At 50.3% G+C, this 19876-nt stretch overlaps 7 protein-coding genes and 1 non-coding gene across 8 annotated transcripts; 5 read left to right on the forward strand and 3 right to left on the reverse strand.

Moving 5' to 3' along the window:
- Positions 1–4423: 4423 nt before the first annotated feature.
- P170DRAFT_469569 (uncharacterized protein) lies at positions 4424–4962 on the forward strand (the record flags this gene model as incomplete). Its single annotated transcript, XM_024852648.1, has 2 exons — positions 4424–4802; positions 4853–4962. 2 exons carry the CDS (start codon positions 4424–4426, stop codon positions 4960–4962), a joined length of 489 nt encoding a protein of 162 aa, XP_024709404.1.
- A 607-nt stretch (positions 4963–5569) lies between these two features.
- P170DRAFT_420877 (uncharacterized protein) lies at positions 5570–6244 on the forward strand (the record flags this gene model as incomplete). Its single annotated transcript, XM_024847330.1, has 1 exon — positions 5570–6244. One exon carries the CDS (start codon positions 5570–5572, stop codon positions 6242–6244), a length of 675 nt encoding a protein of 224 aa, XP_024709405.1.
- A 606-nt stretch (positions 6245–6850) lies between these two features.
- On the forward strand, positions 6851–7928 carry P170DRAFT_347048 (uncharacterized protein; the record flags this gene model as incomplete). The annotated part of the gene is made up of 4 exons (XM_024843606.1): positions 6851–7169; positions 7269–7537; positions 7594–7832; positions 7889–7928. 4 exons carry the CDS (start codon positions 6851–6853, stop codon positions 7926–7928), a joined length of 867 nt encoding a protein of 288 aa, XP_024709406.1.
- A 115-nt stretch (positions 7929–8043) lies between these two features.
- P170DRAFT_460340 (acyl-CoA desaturase) lies at positions 8044–9376 on the reverse strand (the record flags this gene model as incomplete). Its single annotated transcript, XM_024851932.1, has 2 exons — positions 8044–9094; positions 9154–9376. The coding sequence occupies 2 exons, from the start codon at positions 9374–9376 to the stop codon at positions 8061–8063; spliced, it is 1257 nt and encodes a 418-aa protein (XP_024709407.1). The 3' UTR covers positions 8044–8060.
- An 834-nt stretch (positions 9377–10210) lies between these two features.
- Positions 10211–10299, forward strand: P170DRAFT_t11. Its single transcript has one exon. It is a non-coding gene; the product is annotated as a tRNA-Pro (tRNA).
- Positions 10300–11170: 871 nt separating this feature from the next.
- P170DRAFT_451948 (uncharacterized protein) lies at positions 11171–13095 on the reverse strand (the record flags this gene model as incomplete). Its single annotated transcript, XM_024851237.1, has 4 exons — positions 11171–11261; positions 11312–11537; positions 12270–12527; positions 12663–13095. 4 exons carry the CDS (start codon positions 13093–13095, stop codon positions 11171–11173), a joined length of 1008 nt encoding a protein of 335 aa, XP_024709408.1.
- Positions 13096–13773: 678 nt separating this feature from the next.
- P170DRAFT_469573 (MFS transporter) lies at positions 13774–15597 on the reverse strand (the record flags this gene model as incomplete). Its single annotated transcript, XM_024852649.1, has 5 exons — positions 13774–13978; positions 14041–14172; positions 14249–15235; positions 15307–15464; positions 15529–15597. 5 exons carry the CDS (start codon positions 15595–15597, stop codon positions 13774–13776), a joined length of 1551 nt encoding a protein of 516 aa, XP_024709409.1.
- Positions 15598–16943: 1346 nt separating this feature from the next.
- On the forward strand, positions 16944–19061 carry P170DRAFT_442264 (uncharacterized protein; the record flags this gene model as incomplete). Its single annotated transcript, XM_024850452.1, has 2 exons — positions 16944–18853; positions 19037–19061. The coding sequence occupies 2 exons, from the start codon at positions 16944–16946 to the stop codon at positions 19059–19061; spliced, it is 1935 nt and encodes a 644-aa protein (XP_024709410.1).
- Between the last annotated feature and the right edge of the window lie 815 nt (positions 19062–19876).

Raw genomic sequence — 19876 nt, forward strand, 5'->3', positions numbered from 1 at the left:
AATCGCGGTTTCATTGGAATCAAGACACTACGGATTATAGCAACCCGTTCTTTCAAATTTGAAGCATTAATTATAAGTCAAAATGTGACCAAATCCGGCCCGCAATGGCTGTATAGTCAGTATATGTATCCTTACTGTGCATTACTTAGCCCCTTGGTAAGTCTCATCACGCTGTTTCCAACATGGACTAACCGTCAAGTCCAAGTCCAGTACGTACACGTTTAATTTCTATTCTTAGACTCATTGGACATCCATGCAGCCTTTTCTGTTCACTGTTACAGGGTAAATATTAGTCTCTTGCTATACAAAGTTTCGTCGAAGGGCTAGCCTATCATCCACGAAGAGGTGAAGAAAAAAGAACTCCCACTCCGATGATGAAATCACTAAAGCGGCCTCCGGTCTTGACCGGAGTTTCTCTTTTCCTTTTCCTTTTCCTTTTTCTCTTTTTCCCCTTTTATTTTCTTCTGGATTTCTTTTGGGTGGGTGGGGATTCTTAGAATGCACTCACATACAAGCGCCGTAGTGGATCCATCCCCCTTTCCACTGGACTTTCTCCATTCACAATCATATTGTGACCGCGACACATATTTGATCTGGAGCCCAAACAAGGCTGAGCGGTATCAAAAGTCGAAGCCCCGTGAATTATCAACGCTTCTTATTAACCAGAAGAATGGTACACTTTCCGGAGAGCCCACTCGGAATGTTAAATTTATTTCAGCGAGTTATCATGGCACAGACTAAACTTTTTGAACCTCATGCCAGCAAAGCACAAGGCAGAATTAAAGGATTATGGAGGTAAGGCTCCCAAGAGAAGAAATTCCACTGCCGGTTTGGGTAGAGGAAGTCTTTCAAATATTCGGACATCTTGATTAATCATTTTTCTATTCATTAGAAATTGTTCAGCACGCATTGCAGTCTGTTCTTTTCAGGTTATATTCACGTTTAGGAAAGCTTGTATAGGCCCACATTTCACTGACAGTTCTGAGCAGCGCGACCGAGACCGTCTCGTAGAACTAAGCCCTCTGACATCCAAATAATTTTTTGTTTTTTTTTCTTTTTTTTGAATTTCGTAGCATGACTGCTTGAGGCAAGGTGTCAGGACCAGAGTTCGTGAGCTGTCAATGGGTGGAGCGGACGTTGGCGATTTACCATAAAACACTTCCCCTTGACTTCTACTTGACTCTGAAGTTTTCGTTGGCATACGCACGACTTCAAAATCTCTTGTTCCATAATCCACTTCTTTTCGTGGGCCATTTTGAAGCAGACTGTCGATCGGCCGGGAGCTCAAAGGGTTGGGACCGCCATGCCCTGCATGGACGGTAGGTCACAAAACCCCGCAGCTTATAAGAAAAAGAAATGAGAGTCCAGCGCTTACCATATTATTGAAGCGATCCCAGACCCCTCACAGGTTTCTAACCGAGGGGATCAAGTTCGCTTGCGCATCCGTTCATCTGCGCGACGGTTGCTAACACACGTTGTCCCGCGAAGATATCCTTCTCGGGAACGACAACAAACACAAACGAGCGGTTCTTCGAGGATCCCATGTCCAACGGAAGGCGACAAATGTCAGCCCCAGGACAGCTTGAGTCCTCATGGATCCGACACTGGTTTTCCCCAGGCTATCGCCCCGAGACCCAGTCTGGAGGTGGACTTTCCAACCCCTCCCGTCGCTGAAGCTCCGACGAAGAATGAAGGGGAAGCAGAGCAGATTGCACCAACGTCGTCGCCACAGGCCTCATCTCGATATCCATCGCCTCTTGTCAGACCGGTTTTTACGTTTTCCTGTCCCTCGAGGGGATCTGGGTTCACCGACACCGGGCGGACCACGCCGCTTTCATTGGATCAGGGCCAGGTCGAAGTGCCTTGCATCGGAGTCAGTTCTAGCCGCACATTTTCCGCCTCTAGGAACACAGCAAACACCAAGGACGGGTTCATCGAGAGTTTCTTTGTGATCGGTCGGAACGGGGCCAAACACGGAATGTTGCTGTCGCTGGATACCCAGTCTCACGTCAATCTCCTCAGCGCGGAAAAGCTGAAAGGGCTGGACCACCAGTTGGAGGTGTACAACGGCACCCTTCATTCTTTTCAAACCTCGCCGTCGCCGGCCAGGGACGTAAAGCCCAAGGGTATCATTCGTGATGTGGACTGGCATGTGGCCGGTCGCATGGAGACCTACACCTCCGATTTTGTGATCGTCGACATGGACTTCGACGCAATTCTCGGCCGAGACGACATCCAGGAACACGAGTTGCTTGTGCGCGGTCGTGGGCTTCAGCGCGTAGCTGTGGTTCGAGACCTCTCTGAGGCCAAAGTGACACAGACCCCTCAATAGCATGACGGATGGAGATGCCTTCCACCGCTACTCCTTTTTAGGGCTGCTCAGCATGATTTGCCCTCGGAGTCTCGCTACCATTAAGGTTGCTCCCGCTGCCGAACCTTAGGCGTTCCTCCCACACGGTCGGGGGATGATAACGAATTCTTATGACTTACGGTTTCGGGATTTTCTTTCTATGTTCCAGACTGCCTTATCACTGTTCATTGTTTTTGCAACCGGGCGTTTTTTGTTATGGATTTGTCTCTGCAATTTTCATATCACACCACAGCACTTCGCTATCACATGGTAGCTGGAAGGATACCATCGCATCAAACGGCGTTCAGTAGCCAGAAATGCTACTTCAGCAAAGGACATTGTGTATGGCTATAATTGACAGTTGGTGCTGGCGCTAGCTCAATATGATTGCTGCTACTTCCGTCTGCCTGGATTTAACCTGCGAATTTCCTTATATTTTTGTGCCGTGCACTATTATTCTCCAATGGCCGGTTTACTAGGGCATAATGTTATGCATCACAGGTAAGCAACGGCACTGCTCATATACTTTCTTGAGAACAAGGTTCAGTAAACCTCGTGCTTCCTTGCAGTGAAATATTGATACCTACAATGCAGGCAATGGATCATTTTTGTCAATTGGTTTGTACAAGAAAGATTAATTAAAACTGGGCCCTGGTTGATTGATTGTTCTGTCGAAAAACCAAGGTCCGGAGGGCATAGCTACGAAACATAAAACGGATAATAGAACATGGACTATTCAAGAATATCGTTCTATTGTTGCTTCACGGGTAATACTGACAAGATACCTAGTTAAAGTCAGCTATGCATATTGGTTATCATGTGATATGGGGTAATGATATCTCCGCACCGGTGCCAGAGAGAAAATGCAAAAAAGAAACCCCCCCCTCGATTGCGTCCAGCAGAAAAATTGTCTAGCTCGCAAGGCAAAGGCTGCTCTCTCCCTAGGCACCTAATAATCTGTGAAGGCCTAACGTCTCAGCCCACTACGAAAACCATTGACCGATTTTCCTCGGGCCTGACAGTCATGAAATCCGATTGCCTACATCTTTATCGGGCATGGCGCGAATCTGGCCGGGAAGGCTGCAGGAGAGCCCAACCAAGCCCAACGTGCAAGGAATGTCTCACTTCAAGATGCCACTCACTGACCCTGGTGGTCGCGTGAAATTCCAACTGCCGAGATTGAGTCATGGCCCGGTTGCTCTGTCTTGGGTTCTGCTTATGCTCGGGCAGGAGTGTAAGCGGTTAATTAATTATTCAACCTTGGGCAGTCTGCTTCGCTGTTTCCACTCCCTGGCTTCTTTTTATTTTGCTTTACGTTTGCGTTTTGGGCCCCCCTTGCCCTTCAATGGCTATCTCGTCGGTACTGGCCGTACAGGAATCCGACGCCTTGTCGTGACACCCTCTACTCTGCCAAGATTGGAAATTAATGCGAGTCAATCACACTGGCTATCTCTTCTATTCACATCTGGGACCCCGATAGTGAACCCTCGTATCCGAATCCAAACCTGGATCTGTAAAGGTAATGATTGACTTGCCGTGTGCGCGGACTAGACTGACTGTACACAGAAAGCAGCTCCGGGCATGGACAACCTACATATACATGCGACTCACGACCGTTGCCAAGCGCCAATATCCTCGGGAGGAACAAGTTTTCAAGAGAACTGCTTCGAACGCAGGGTGATTGTTAATTTGTTTCATGACGACAACACCATCAATCGGAGTGCCAAGAAGTGTGATGGAACACGAAAGCCCGCCTACTAGTCCGGCGCTTAACAGAATCACGTCGAATTAGGACATCCGGTCTGGTTGTTTCAGAAGTTGAGCCTCCAATTTATCGAGCTTGTGAAAGCGATTGAGCTCGAAGATTGTCATCCGAACCAAGTATATAAATATCTACTTACCTATTGGAGTTTCCGGTCTCATGAAAACGAGCATGTCTGGCTGTTTTGTCAACGCTCATCTTTTCATGTACCTCATCTGAGCGGGAAAAGTCCGGTATTTTTGCCGAAGTCACAAGTATTTTTGATCGTCATTGTCCTAATGTGTCTGCTATAGACAAATCCCAGTTTCACCATGCAAATCCGGTACTTCGCAGCTGACGAGACTCAGCCTTATCTCAACGCGTCCGTGGATGATCAGTTTCACTTCAACATTCTCACAAAGTCCGACCTCGAGGCTTTGGGAGACATTGATGTTCAGTCTCGAGAGCGCCAGAAAATATTCGACCACCAGAGCGGCTCTACATACGTCGTTGGAGACGTAGTCAAACTTCGGATTTTCAGAGATGGAGATATTAGATCTCACGATCGCGATTTCTATGTGCTTTTAAGTGATCATGATCACTTAGAGTCCGGTCTGCACGCCATCTTGACGCCTTTTTGCTTTCCATCGGAAAATGAATACTCGAATGGGGATCAGGTTGCTGTCATCAGGGTGAAGCCCCCAACGGAAGGTATGCGACAATACTGTTAAACAAAGCTGCATATGCTAAGACTACTACAGAGGAGAAGAAAAAGCAGGAGGAAAACGAAAAGAGAAGACGCGAAGCTGCAGAGGAACGGGACAGGAAACGTCGAGAGCAGGAGAAAGCTCAGAATCAACCAACGCGTTGAGAACATAAGCGTACTGCCATATGTGTGACCATTTACTTGAACGACCATATTTAGAGCGCCATGTTAGTAATATAAAATTACAATGTTGGCGGCATGATCTGCAGCTTGTCTAGAAATTTGCGTTGATTTTGCCTCGCGAGCGAAGCACCGAAGGCTTAAGTTAAGTTTCAATTACGGGAAAGCAGCTTGATAACCATTCGCATGGCATAAAGTACGTACACAAACTAGTAACTACCTTGAGCATGCGGCTTAGGGCTGTATAGGGAGCCCTCCAACTCAACACACGCACTTAAAAACACTTGCATATGCAATCACAGCTACTGGGATTGATAAGATGAAGAGTTAAGACTGTGTCATAAACTTCCAGAAACCATCATATGGCTCCCAAGTGTGTTTAGGCAAAACTTCTAGGCACACATTGGCGCCCAGAAAAAAGAGCCTGGGGCCCAAATGATTTGAAAGTAATGTTGGGAGAACAAGCATATAAACGAGCTTCAAGTAAGTTGAGATTTCAGCTCCCCGATATGGTCACCGATATACACTCCAATTTCTCGGTGAATCTTGTTCAATTGTCTATCTTACTATTTTGATTACCTGGGACAGGAAGATGTTGTTCCCAACAAAATCATTGAAGCATAGTGTTTCCGCGATTATACTATGTTCCTTTTCCGATGAAAGCACAGGCTCCCCTCGATATAAAGGCGATTTCCGACCGCTCCCACAAACCTTATCGGGTCCGAATAGAGATGCTCGACCTTACCACAGCCAGGATCATATACACAAGAAAATTGACTATTCCTCTACCAAGGCATCGCCCTGGGGATATGCGAACAGAGAGGAATTGACGGACGCTCTCTATCGGGCTTTGGGTGCACAAAACACACCACACAATCCGAACCTATATGATAGCTTTTCTCAGTGTGACTTTATATATGATATCATGCTTCTTACTCGCGAAAACTCTTTGATCCGCAGACGCATGGTTGTTGATTTCGAAACTGATATCGATATCATGAGCGAGGCTGTTTTCCGAAAATTGAATGTGAAAATGTCAGGATTCACAGGCAATGGCATAACATGGTGGAATCGACCTAGCGTCAAGCCACTAGGAACTGTCCAAGCAAGCTGGAGAGTCTGTGGCCGAGAGAAAGTGTACTCCACCGAGTTTTACGTGATAAGCGACACTGAATTCGACCTGCTCCTCGGAACTACATCCGTCCGAAAGCTTGGTCTATACCGAGCAGATCCTGGAGTTGCGACAAGACTACGCTCCTCGGGCTAGGTTTCCGGAATTGCTTGCCCTGGAGTGCATATGTCAAATCACCTCTACCTTCTTATCAACGGAACTTTGTCTAAGAGATAATAAACCATGCATAAGGCAGCTGTGCTTTTGTACTTTATTCTCAACGTAGAAAAAGGCCACTCTTCCCAAGTACAAGCCTTCCAATGATATGATTTTGGGCTGCGACTCGGTCGCCTAATGCAACGCACGTCACGCAGTAGTAGCTTGTTGGGTTATTTACTAGCCAAAGTAGTTCGTGTATGAATAGGCCTGAGCACCGGACGCTAAATCATTGTCAATCACTGATAATTATTGCCTTGGGATTCTCTACCCAAACTAGTAAATTCAACCCACCCCAGGTAGACGTGTTGGATTATTATTGCTTTCACAATGCTCTTGTTTGGACAAGGTGTTGCACACTGTCTTAGAACCAGACATATTGAGGGGTTACCCTGTGTGAACCTTTTTCTGGTGATCCAAGTTCCCCAAGACTCGACCACATAAAAGGATTACTTGAATCCAAGTATAATATCACCTGGAAATCATTTCTTCACCAGACTTCTTCACCTCTACAACTACCTGACACGAAATTTGCCATCCGCAACCATGTTAAATGAATGCCATAAAAATACGAGGGGATATGACAGAATTGCAGCCGTATTTGCTTCAGATCCAGCGTTTCTAATTTTTCGACGCTTCGACAAACTCAACATAAAAAACATCTTGTACTACCAAGCCGAGCTAGCAAATATCGAAGACGATCTCGAACACATCATTGCCGACGACAAACAATCTTTTAACGAGGAAAGGCGCGACTATCCCTTCTCTGTGAGGAGTTTAAAAAGCCCTCTGAAAAGCACAAGACCGGAAGACATAAGGCAATGGTCAAAGTTCAAGGAAGCGCGGGAGCTACTAGAGAAATACAGTGAGTTATGACATAAAACTGACATGTGCATTTCTCAAATCCTATAGAGGGGCGAAGTTCTATTCGGTGACTTATACTAAACTATCCCAATCTGTCCAGATTATGCATTATTACAGCAACGAGATCTTTTGAATTTCAACCCCCCGAACAAAACCGACCTTTCAAACCTTCACCAATGGCTGGCTCAGCAGAGTATGACAAATCATGTGTACTTCGGCACACGCGCTGAAATGGATGTCTATAGTCGAGATCAGAAAGACACCATGATTACAGTATCTACCAGGGAACAGGATGTTGACGAACTCACTCGATGGATATTTGAACGACCAGCTGCATGGTTCCACGGGCGGTGTGGACATCATTTATATGTAAAGCATATGTCTATCAGGGTCTCTATCCATAAAATGCTGACAACAGCCAGGAGCGACATGATGTTGAACTTGGAACGTGGCATTATAGCAACAGAAAGGTCAAGTCGTTAACTTACGGAGCCAGCATTATTGTCGCGGCGGTTCTGCCAGCGTCATGTATGATTGTTCTTTATTTTGTCAAGGACACTGCCGCCAGAATCCTCACAATGGTCGTTTACAATATTTTGTTTTCGATCTCATTGGGGCTTCTAGTTCAAGCTCGGCGGGTAGAAATATTCGCTGTTGTCTCTGCGTGAGTTCAACTGCCCTTCAGGACTGTCAGTCAGAAAATCGTTCTGATGATCCCAGATTTGCCGCTGTACAAGTCACATTGATTACGAGTTCCTAGGGATGTGAGATCTTCTGCTACGACGTGGTTGTTGGAGGTGATTGGATCATCAGTTGTAGCAATAGTAATAGAAATATTAACAAGCCTTCTGTCCAGCACATATATACAACAGGATCGCTAATAAATTCCTCCTTATGCAGACTGATCCTTCCTCGTCTGCTTGAAAACCTCAACCTCGCTCCCCCCACGTATGACTCCAATCCTGATCATGGAGAGTAAATTATGAGCCGCATTGGAATGATAATAAACACCACCGTTGAACATAGCCGTCGCGTCCTTTCCAATCCCCACCTTGATCATGGCCCTGCCACCCGGGTGCTCGTCAATAAAGCTCGTCACATCGTGGACCACACCAGCAATAGCAACCAGGGCTTTTGTTTTGGACTTTTCGACAAAGTCCTCCCATTCCATGACCGGCAGCTCGCTCAGCGGTGTCCCCCAATCCAGCAAGGCCCGTTTCTGATCCACCTTCTTCTGCATCTGTTGGAGCCGACCCTTTTCAATCTCGTTGGCCCGGAACTGCTTCAGATCGTACGCCAGCCCGACTTGTTTCCACAACCAGATCGTCCATTTCGTAGGATCATACTGATACCACTCGATCGCGTTGCGGTAGTCAGACGGGAACTCATGATGGAAGTTATGATAACCTTCGCCGAGCGTCGCCAGCGCAGTGATAGCATGATCGCGCGGAGAGTTACGATCATCAAACGGCTGTTCGCCAAGCCAGTGGGCCAAGGAATTAATGCAGAAGGTAGCCTGCTGAACGAAGAAAATCCTTAGGATGCCGGCGTATATGAACCCGCCCCACCAGTCCCCCCAGAGGCCGGCAACAAGCATGGGAACAAACATGCCCATGACAAACACGACCTTCAGGTAATGACGGTGCTGGAAGACCACAACCGAGTCTTCGTTGAGATCCGACACATCCGATCGGCCGATTCGCTTGGGGTTCTGCTTAAGCACCATCCAGCCCAGGTGGGAGTACATGAATCCCTTGTTCACGGAGTACGGGTCCTTGCTGGTATCAGTGTATCGATGGTGCGAGCGATGCAGGCGAGACCACCACCGGATGGAGCCTTGAGCCGCGCCACCACCGGCGGCTGCGAGCCATATTCGGAGAGGTAATCGGGCGGAGTAGGAGGCGTGGGACCAGAGGCGATGGTATCCTGCGTTAGAGGCAGTTAGAGACGGCGTTGTTTCGGAGAATGTAAGAGGGCCTGCTTACCAGCTGTGATGCCCAGGCCGGTGAAGAAATAGTATGCCACCGCCCATATGGCTGTCTTCAGTTGCAGAGGAACCCAGTAGGCTTGGATGCAGCCGTACAGAGGAATCCCTATGATCATGAACACATTCAGCCAATTGACATGTTGGTGCCAATTTTTTGCAGTGATTGGCGTATCTGCTATGTGCACTTTGGCTTCCATCTTTATTTCCGGCGATCGAGCCATATTTATAGAGGTTTGTGGTGTTCTCTAGCCACTTTTGCTTTGAGTCTTGTGCTGTACAACTCGGGCCTGATCAAGAGACAAAGAATAGAGACGGAGGGCAGTAGTCCGAATCAGGTAATTCAATTATCGACAAATATCTGAATCTCAATGGAAATCAGGACACCTGAGAAGAATAGCGACTCATCCATTCAGCAATCAATTCCATTTATAGAGCAGGCTGAGATCCATCTCCAGCCGGGAATTCACATGTGCCGATATTTGCTGGGGAAAAGACTGCCAGGCCGAGATGGTCAATTCGACCAATAATACGCAGTTTAATGAAGAGCGTTGGGCTAGTGACATGATGCCATGGTTCGCTATTGCCAGATGGATCAGCCCACGAGTCCCGTCTGTTGGGTCCCCAACAATCGCTCCCCTGGTCGGTGGATGTCCACGGTTTGTTTCACTGGCTGCGCAGTTGGAGGATCGATTCAGTGGGATTCAGTGTGACTCATCTTGGATTCCATTAACTAGCATCGATCGTTTCAAAAGCCCGGGAGTGGCTCGATCACTTTGGAGGTTGATCTTCTGTTGGGCGCAATTGCTTGGCTTTCAGGGCACGAATCAATGTTAGAATCAGTAATCTCCCTCCAGGAATTGCCCTACAAGATCAAGGATCCTCGGTTCAATGCAGTCTCAACAAAAAATAGTCATTTTCGCATTATACTAGAGGCGAAGGTTTCGACTCCACAGGGTTGACCACAGCCTGTTGAATGAGACTTGGTTTCAGTCTACACTGGATAGTGAGAGTGTCTACCCTTATATAGCCTCGAATGCAAGGATCTAAAATCAGTAGCCCGGATGGTCTAGTGGTATGATTCGCGCTTAGGGTTCACCCAAGCATTGATTGCGCGAGGTCCCCGGTTCGATCCCGGGTTCGGGCCATTTCTTTTTTTATTCTTTTTTTGCCGCATCCGCGGAACGTGCTAAGCTGCGGGTGGAAAATCAACAACACTCCTTGGCTAGTCACTTCGCCGTTCTTTTTTATTCGTTATATATGCTGTTGACCTTCCTGTAGAGCCCTTCGCTGGAAATGTTTTGTTTATTTAGTATTTTAGTATGAGCTGTGTAGTATCTGCGCGTCGTCAGGGTGTGCTGTCTGTAGGAATTACGAGGTAAGACACTATATTCGTCTTGAATAAAACGTTCAATTTCTGATGATTAAGATAATAATAAAGGGAAGGTCTAAATACACCAAAGAACGTTATTTTATATCTTATAATCTTATTAGGGGCCTTATTTAATTCAGGGAGGTCTCTAGTAAATCACTGCAGATAATTTTATTTTAGCAGGAAATGCCCACTATACTTAGGAATATAATGTGGTACTCCCAAAACACCGCGTGCAAGTTATATAGGTTACTTATACTACAAGATTCTCGCCGGCATTGTGAATATCTCGTACCAAATCACTCGCCTTTGTTGCCTGGATAATCTATGTTAGTTCACAGCAAGTCCGACGTGCCTCGGAAGTCCTAATTCTATATTTTATAACCAGCTTGAGTTTGAAATGGTGATGAGACATCGTCACAGGATATGATATAACAGCAACCAATAGAATTTCAACTAAGGGACAGAAGATCAACAGAACCACTAACAATAAGTACATCGAGAAATACATACAGCGCCTGTCATCACGGTATAAATGGGGTCAAGTCGAGCTATCTTTAACTTCCCTACCATCGTCCTTGTATAAGAGACCGTGAACAACCTAGCATATCCCGGTACCTGCCGTCCACGTATAGCCACAACATCCCTAGTAGAACGTCCCCTGTTTGACCTCCCTTGGCTCGTACCCGTTAGGGCTGCGCCAGTAGAAAGAAACAGCGTCCCAAGTCGCCTTACCGCTGCCAGAAGATAGAGACCACTAGCTTCCAAATCAGAGATGAAGGTGTACATCCAAAATCTGCACTCTTCCCACTCCGCTGTGAACTTATACTTATCACGACCCTTCGAGTTGATAGTGTCGATAATTGTTTCGACCGTAGCCGGAGCTTTGAGATGGAAGGTCAGGGTTTTTATAGCATTGTGCATCGAGACGTATGGCTTGGACGAGATTTCGACTTTTCCTCTCTGTCCATCAGAGCCATATCCCGGAGCCATATCAAGGCGGACTGATCCACCTCAAGAGCCCTCCAGGAAAGCAGCCCAATGGATTGTGGGAGGATTGCCGTCTTCGTCGCCTGCGTTTCCCGGGTTTATATAGGCGCAGATATAGATGTTTTTAACTCGGGATTGTAGGTCCGTAGAGTCGAAATAATCAGTATCGTAATTTGAGTTCATTTTCACTTGGGACATCGTTAGATTTCGCCTAATAAGTCTCCTCATAGCTCAGTTACCGGACTTGAGTATGTCAACGGGCCAAGGAGTGGTTGTGTTTTGACTGTAAGGAAGGGCTTTTGAGCTGTGGTTCATGATCAGAACACTGTAGATTGACCGTGGCGCGGGCTTCAATTTATGCTTCATTCTGCTGCTCACTCGACGAGACAATCTCGACAAGGTGCTTCAACACTCGACTCATTACTGGTCCGTAGAGTGTTCCATGTCGCTCCTGGGGCTTAGTGGAACACTTGGCGTTGGCATGAGACGATATACAATTTGATGATTTATAAATAGCACACACTGAGCGCTTAATATTACTAGGTATTAGAGATCTGGGAGGGTGTCATGTATTGGGCAAGTTTCAGTAAGCGCCAGAGATTTAGAAAGACAGTAAATATAGGAAGATAGAGAACATGGAGAACCAACGCAAACCGTGTCGAGTTCGCAGAATCATTTTACAGGTATTCTTGAGGGACCACCTTTTCCCAACAATTCGAATCTCCTTCCATTAAAGAATCGTGTGAATCTGTAACGCATGATTTGTAGCAGGCGAGCGCCAGTCTCGTAATATCCAACCCCAATCCACACAAAGAGATGCCACCGTAAACGGGCCATCAACCCCCAGTCCTCAGGAATGTTGAAATTGTACATAGATGCGTACTCGAAGTTAACAGGATAAAAGCCCGCCAGATCCCAGTCAAGAAGCGAGAGCTGACCGGATGGAGAAACTAAAAGGTTGCGTGGCGCGAGATCATGATGAGTCAAGACGAATGGCTCGATGGTCACAGGCACTCCCACAGTGGAATCTGGCGAGTCTGATACTTAAGGCTGCTTCGAAGCTTGCATCGCTCGCCGCATAGACGTAAAATTCGTCCAGAACCGGAAGAAGTGGGCAATTTCGCCTAGGCCAGAATTCGCCGGAAGACCGTAGCGGTCCTCGAGCCAAAAAGACCTGCATTCGCCTGTCGCGAGTGATCCGGCCGTTGGTGAGGTGACAGACCTCAGGGTTTTGACGAAGCGGCGAAGCTGCAGAGCAAGCTTGACTGTCATGAACCAGCCCAAGTCTTTCCAGGTAACGTCTAATGTAGTACCCTCGATGCGATCCATAATCATGTAAGTATTGTGCTGGTCCTTGATTGTCCTCCGTACGCAAGGACCGCGGATCCCAAGTTGGCTGGCGACTTCGGTAGCTTTCAAAGCATCTTCGAGCTCTAAAGGCTTATAATGCTTGGCTATGAGATTCGAGGAGAGATGGAATACCCGCGAGGTAGACTCGCACCGCGGTGAGGATACAATGTGATCAGCCAGTTCCGAGTCTGTGTACCCCTCTAGCTGCTCTTCAAGAAAGGCTAACGTCATTGTCGCGGCGAGATATGGAGAAGGGTGGTAAAGAAGCTCATCCTAAGACCCTGCTCGCTTTCAGTCAAAGCGAATTCGGAATTACTAATGTTCCGTCATAGCGGCCTTAGCTACGATGGACTATATGAAGAAAATCCATCTGATTCAATTGACATTTTGGACAATTGTTAAAGATCCAAGTCCGAAGATCGGGGTAGGACCGTAGGAGGGCAAGTTTGTTCCGAGTAAAGAGTATCCAGGTACTCCATGTCCTCTGAGTCCCTACTCGTTCTAGAAACCTCTAAAATTGAGTTGTTATTGCTAAAGTATCTTCAAGTCTGTCTAACTAATGCCAAACTAACCTTCTATACGTGTAAGAAGTTCTAAATCCTTAAAACGGCGGTCTTTGAACCCAAAGTTTACGCAGTCAATTTCTTGCATAGTGCTAACCAATATTGCAACAAGCTGGTGATTTTACTTCTGCATAACAATGAACTATTCTAATGTGCTCTATTTCCCGACCATTGTGACGTCAACTAAGCGAACGAGAAAATGTTCAGGATCGGAGGATATCCACCTCAATATGTACCGACGCTCTATCCACACCGCAATATGTAACAACCGCCTACGTCCTGCTTCACCGCACTGTCTTTGCGCGACGAGAGTGTACAAATATACAACAACCATGTACACCGATAATCATACAACTCTGGACTTGGCCCTCAGACGCGGTCCGTAGCGCCGAAACACCAACGGGATGGGGATCATGACCGCGGCTAAACACCCAATCAAGGTGCCGGCCCACTGGATCCCCAGATTCTGGAACATCTGCTTCGTGAACAGCGGGAATCCCGCCGCCACGGTCGATCGCAGGATGATATTAGCCGCCACGGCGGACGCAGCCCTGTCGGTTCGGTCAGTTACGCACAACTCCCTGAGGTACTAGTTCGTCCCGGATATACTCACAGCGGCAGGTAGGAATCCACCAGATAATTGAAGCACGGCAGGAAGATGCACAGAATACCGAAGCCGATCAGCACGCCCGCAGCGGTGGGCGAAAGCCAGTGAATAGACGGTGTGAAGGCCGTCCAGCTGAACCTGTTTCCGTGCGTCAGTTCTGCTTCTATTTTTCGTTTTATTCCCCGACAGACGCGGGAAAGGCTGCATCGCTCACCAGAAAACGCCAACGGTGAAGACGGGCCCACCAATAATGGGCGGCAGCAGACGCCATTCGGGAACGGGGACGTCGTTATTGGCAACCAGCTTCCGCACGTATGCGGGCTGCTGCAGCAGGACCAAAGTGCAGCCGAGCAGCTGGCCGATGACGAGGCCGAAAAACGTCAGACCGCTGAGCCCGGCGTTCATGCCGTGCACCGATTCAAATACATAGGGGTAGGCGACCAGCAGGGCATACACGAGCCCGTAGATGAATGACATATACATGGACACGACCAGGATGATGGGCTCGGTGAACAGCATGCGCACTGGCCGGGTCAAATACTTCTCTACCAGCTGGCGGAAGTCAACCTTCACGACTTCCTGCTTCGCGTGGATGGCCCAGTTCCCGGTCTCCAGGCGGAGGGACTCAGCCTTGGGGATCAGGATACATTGCGCATATGTCTCCTTCAGGGTCAGCGCGAACACGGTGCTCAGGGCGAATCCCATGAAAGAGGGGATGTATAGCGTCCAGCGCCAGCCGAGGTAGCTCGAGGAGATGAACCCGCCAATGAAGGGGCCGATGAAGGGACCGACGAACACGGCCAGAGAGTATACGGTGATCGCCGGGCCCCGGCCGCGGTTGTCGAAGAGGTCGGACAGGACTGCGGGGACGACGGAGAGCTGGCTGGCGCCGAACAGGCCTGCGAAGAAGCGACAGATGATCACGGTCTGAATGTCCTTTGCGACGGCGGATGCGATGGTGAAGATGGCCCCGCCGAAGATGCCCACAGTCAAGGGGAGTCGTCTGCCGATCAGTTCGGAGGCCGGTGCCCAGATCATAGGCCCGGAGGCAAAGCCCAGCACGAACAGCGTTGTACCCAGGATGCCGACTTCATTGCTTACTCCAAATTCGCCGGCCAGACCGTCCGTGGCGGGGGCAAACACGGCGCTAGCAAACGAAGCTACAAAGGTGCCAAGGCAGACTATCGTAGAGATGTATAGCCTAAATGCGAGCGGGGAGATCAGCGAATACCGTCTGCGGTCAATGCGCGCGCATTCGTCTAGCGGACTCACTTTGTACAGAGACTCCAGTTGTACGGGTGCGTCGGGTCACCTGGGCCATCGAAACTGACGATATAGTTCTCTTCGTCGGCGGGAGTCGGAGGGAAGGCCTTGCCGGACCCCAAGGTCCACGATGACGGTGCTTCGGAGTCCTTCTCAGACGAATCGCACTGGAGGAGATCAAGTCGTCAGCCTACTGGCACTTGGCGGTGGGAGCATGTAGGCTAAGCATACCGGGGCCTCGAGGTCGCCATGATCGGCGGCGCCTGGCTGCGCGCTAGACCGTCCCTGGGGGGCGCCCATATTACAAGGATATTACACGGTGAGTGGCAACAGCAAGTGCGATTCCAGCAAGCATACAAGCATGTCACGAAAGGTGCTTCTCTCGGCGCAGGATGTACGGGACGTATCATTCTGCTCATATACTCTCTGCATCACGTATTGGGGCTGACTCAGCGTCTTCCGCAATACCCGCGCAGGCCTCGGGGGCGATCCTTTTAAAGATCGACATGCCTCGTCAATCTAAATTAATTTACGAACTCCCCGGTGCTCTTGGCCCGGACCAAGGCGCTCTAGATCGACGGCCGCCGGCGAATATCTCCCGGCAAGGGTTCGTGAGGTCCAACGCCGAGTACGTGGATGTGCATTCCACGGCGCATATCCAAGAGACAGGTTCGCCTACTGATCTGTCCGGATGTCTATCTTATCTTGGCTGCTGATTCCAGCAGCAGGAAATGACCTGGCTTTATGAGCCCCGATGCCGACGCCGCTTGGCATGGAAGGGAGGATCTCAATCTGGAATCCGGGCCTTCGTGACCCTCCTGGCCCTCCTGTGCGGGTCGATGCATGCACGTCGAGAGGACCCTTGCAGCGTAGTATGTCCTTACGCTCGGATTAAGCGAAGATCAAGGGCATGGGCCGGATCGTGAGGAATGATACGTTGGGTTTCGCAGGACTACCCTGGTCGCCTTGGTCCTCAATTTTTGTTCATGCAGCCCAGAGTAGAATGTAGACACTCAGCTACACCGCATGTAACCCAACCCAAACGAGACCGGCAAGTGGAGCAGGCAAACGGACTGGGAATCAATTCCGTGATCCCGCCCAGCCGCAGCCCTATCCCTGCCCGAAGCAGTAAGAAGTACTCTATACCCTCGTCGAGGCTTAATATAGACACATGTCGTGATTGACGGCCATCGAGGGCCATCGAGGTTCTCGACTGCTGGCCCCGGAGCAATTTGGACTTCTTTTTACGTAAATGAGGAGACTTCCAGATTTTTCCACCCATTCATCCACCGGTGCTTTGACTTCACCCCTTGCAACTCAGGGACGCGCAACTCGGAGTGGCGTCTGCAGCTGGGTTCTGCATAGTTTCCAAGTGGACAACGCTGTCGGGCAATACCCTTACTCAGTCAGGAGCTGAAGTCTCACGCCAAGAGGAGAGTGGATGACATCAATCAGGAAGGCATCGTCATGGTTCAGCTCGCCAAGATGAGGATTTTGAGGCTGTTCGTCCTATAAATACACAGTCGATGTCGAGAGGATGGTGATCTCATCAGCACAGAAAAACCCTCACATCCAGGGCATTCCTCTCCTTTGATTCAAACCGCCCTTCTTTTTCAGACCTCAGAATCTTCTCACTTCCTTTCATCATGAGATATACTATCCCTTCGACGCCCTCGGCCACTCATGTCCACGCCGCCATTGTGGGCATGGGCCCCCGAGGCACCAGCACATTGGAGCGCCTCTGCGCGTCCGCCACCGAATTCCTGTCTCCAGGCATGCGATTGACAGTCCATGTCGTGGATCCCTCACCGCCAGGAGCCGGCCGGGTCTGGCGCACCGAGCAATCCTCCGAGCTGCTGATGAACACCGTCACCTCGCAAGTCACCCTCTACACCGACGAGAGCATCATCTGCTCCGGTCCCATCCAGAACGGGCCCAGCCTGTACGAATGGGCCGCGCAAGAGAAGCTCGACCTGGGGTCGGACGAGTACCCGACGCGCGCGCAATACGGACACTACCTGCAATGGGTGTTCAGCGAAGTCGTGCGCACCGCTCCCCCCCAGGTCGAGATCGAGGTGCACGCCGCGCGCGCCGTCCAGCTCGACGACGCGCGCGAGGACAGCGAGGGCCGCCAAACCCTCAAGCTGTCCAACGGCCGCATCCTCTCCGGCCTCTCCGCCGTCATCCTCTCCCAGGGCCACGTCCCCCTCGTCCATGACCCCAAGCTGCTGCAGCTCAGCGCATACGCCACGCAGCACGGCCTGCGCTACATCACCCCCGTCAACCCCGCCGACGTCGACCTCTCGACCATCCAGCCCGGCGAGCCCGTCTTCCTGCGCGGCCTCGGCCTCAACTTCTTCGACTACATGTCCCTCCTGACCACCGGCCGCGGCGGCCGCTTCGTCCGCACCACCAGCGGCTCCCGCTACCACCCATCGGGCCGGGAGCCTCGCCTCTTCGCCGGCTCCCGCCGCGGCATCCCGTACCAGGCACGCGGCGACAACGAGAAGGGCCCCTACGGCCGCCACATGCCTCTCCTGCTCACAGACGAGCTGATCGAAGGGTTCCGCCAACGCGCCGAATCGGGGTCCCACCCTCCCGACTTCCTCAAGGAAATCTGGCCCCTCGTCTGCAAGGAGGTGGAACTAGTGTACTACGAAGCGCTCCTGCGGCAACACAAGCTGAAGACGCGGGACTTCCGGCCTCGCTTCCTCGCCACGAAGCACCAGAGCGTCGAGGAAGGCGACGTGCTCACTGACTTCGGCATCTCCGAAGAGCACCGCTGGTCGTGGGAGCGCATCTCGCGACCCTACGGCGAGCGACGGTTCACGGCCGGCGCCTGGCGCGACTGGCTGCTCGAGTACCTGCGCGAAGACGCGCGCGAGGCGGCGCTGGGCAACGTCAACGGGCCCTTGAAGGCGGCGCTGGACGTGATGCGCGACCTGCGCAACGAGCTTCGTCTCGTGGTCGACCACGCAGGGGTGTCGGGGACGTCGCACCGCGACCATCTCGATCGGTGGTATACGCCGCTGAACGCGTACGTGTCGATTGGGCCGCCGCGGCAGCGCATCGAGCAGATGGTGGCGCTGATAGAGGCCGGGGTGCTGGAGGTGCTGGGCCCGCGGCCGTCGGTGACGGCGCAGGACGGCGCCTGGACGGTGCACTCGCCGGAGGTGCCGGGGCTGAAGGCGCGGGTGACGACGCTGATTGAAGCGCGCCTGCCGGAGCCAGACGTGCGCCACACCGGCGACGAGCTGATGGCGCATATGCTGCAGAACGGACAGTGTCGGCCCTACACGGTGGATGGGTATGAGACGGGTGGCTTGGCTGTGACGAAGAGCCCGTATCAGGTGGTGGATGCGCAGGGGCGCGCGCATGCGAGACGGTTCGCGGTGGGAGTGCCTACGGAGGGAGTGCACTGGGTCACGGCGGCTGGGGCCCGGCCGGGAGTCAACTCGGTGACGCTGTGCGATACGGACGCGGTGGGACGAGCGGCGCTGTCGGTGGCCGTGGCTGATATCGGGCTGGCAGAGAGGCTGGCCGACTCGAAGGCTCAGTGGCCGGCGGTGGTGACGGTCTCGGAGGCGCCGCTGGGGATGGTATGATGCAGGGAGGTTGGGATGTTCATTCAGCGCGTTTAATGTTTATTTACTGTGGATTTTGGATATATTTCGTTTGATTTGGTTGAGTGCCTTGCTTTGACTTTGATTCTGATTTTGATTATCACGCTGAACATCAGAAATACCCAAGTGGCTTGCTACTGATATTGTTGTGTTGATCGAGATATGCAAGTGTCCTATAGTTCTCGGGAATCAGAAAATGTTTTGATTAATTCGTTACTGAGGGTAATCTAATTCATAGCTAAATAAACGGGAAAAAGTTTCAGAATGATAACCTAACCGGATCGACCTATGGTTTCATAGGGGTGAAACATAAGGTAATTCCGGGCCCTTGGAGTTAACAAGGGATATAATTCTCTGCTTGGGATCCACTGCAGGTTCCTTCTGACAATTGTGGCTGTCTTGAATTGATCACTCCAGCGTAATAGTAGGAGGTATATACAGTCCTGAGTTGAAAAACCCCTGTGGATTTCTAGGAATTCCAATGGAATACAAACTTCCTGCAGCCAAGTCCAACCCTTATATAGCTCTCTTTTTTATGCCATTATTGATCGCCTAGAGAATGTAGTAGCGATAAAAAGTATTAATATCGCTAACGACAAATTGATTATACTCTACGTAGAGTAGCATGACAGAACACGATACAAACTCATCCCATTAGCCTGCCGTACGCATGGACTCCTTGAGGAGCAAAGAAAAACCCCGACAGGCGGGATCGGCTAGTTTACAGAGTTTTGCGGAAGGTTCTCGGGTACGTCAGGAACAAACAAGGAAGATTAAGTTATGGGATTATAGCTGGAGGGAGTTTGAAAGCGACTTCATTCTTTCTCGAGAATTGGCAACCTCGTAGGCAAGGTCCTAGTATGCTATGGTTACCAAGGGATGCTCGGTTAGCCAGTGGCGAGAACAAGCAATTCAGTGCCGTCGGTGTCGATTTGCTCATCTCCTTGGCAACAATG

This window comes from Aspergillus steynii (assembly GCF_002849105.1).
Source record: "Aspergillus steynii IBT 23096 chromosome Unknown P170scaffold_1, whole genome shotgun sequence".
Classification (NCBI taxonomy): domain Eukaryota; kingdom Fungi; phylum Ascomycota; class Eurotiomycetes; order Eurotiales; family Aspergillaceae; genus Aspergillus; species Aspergillus steynii.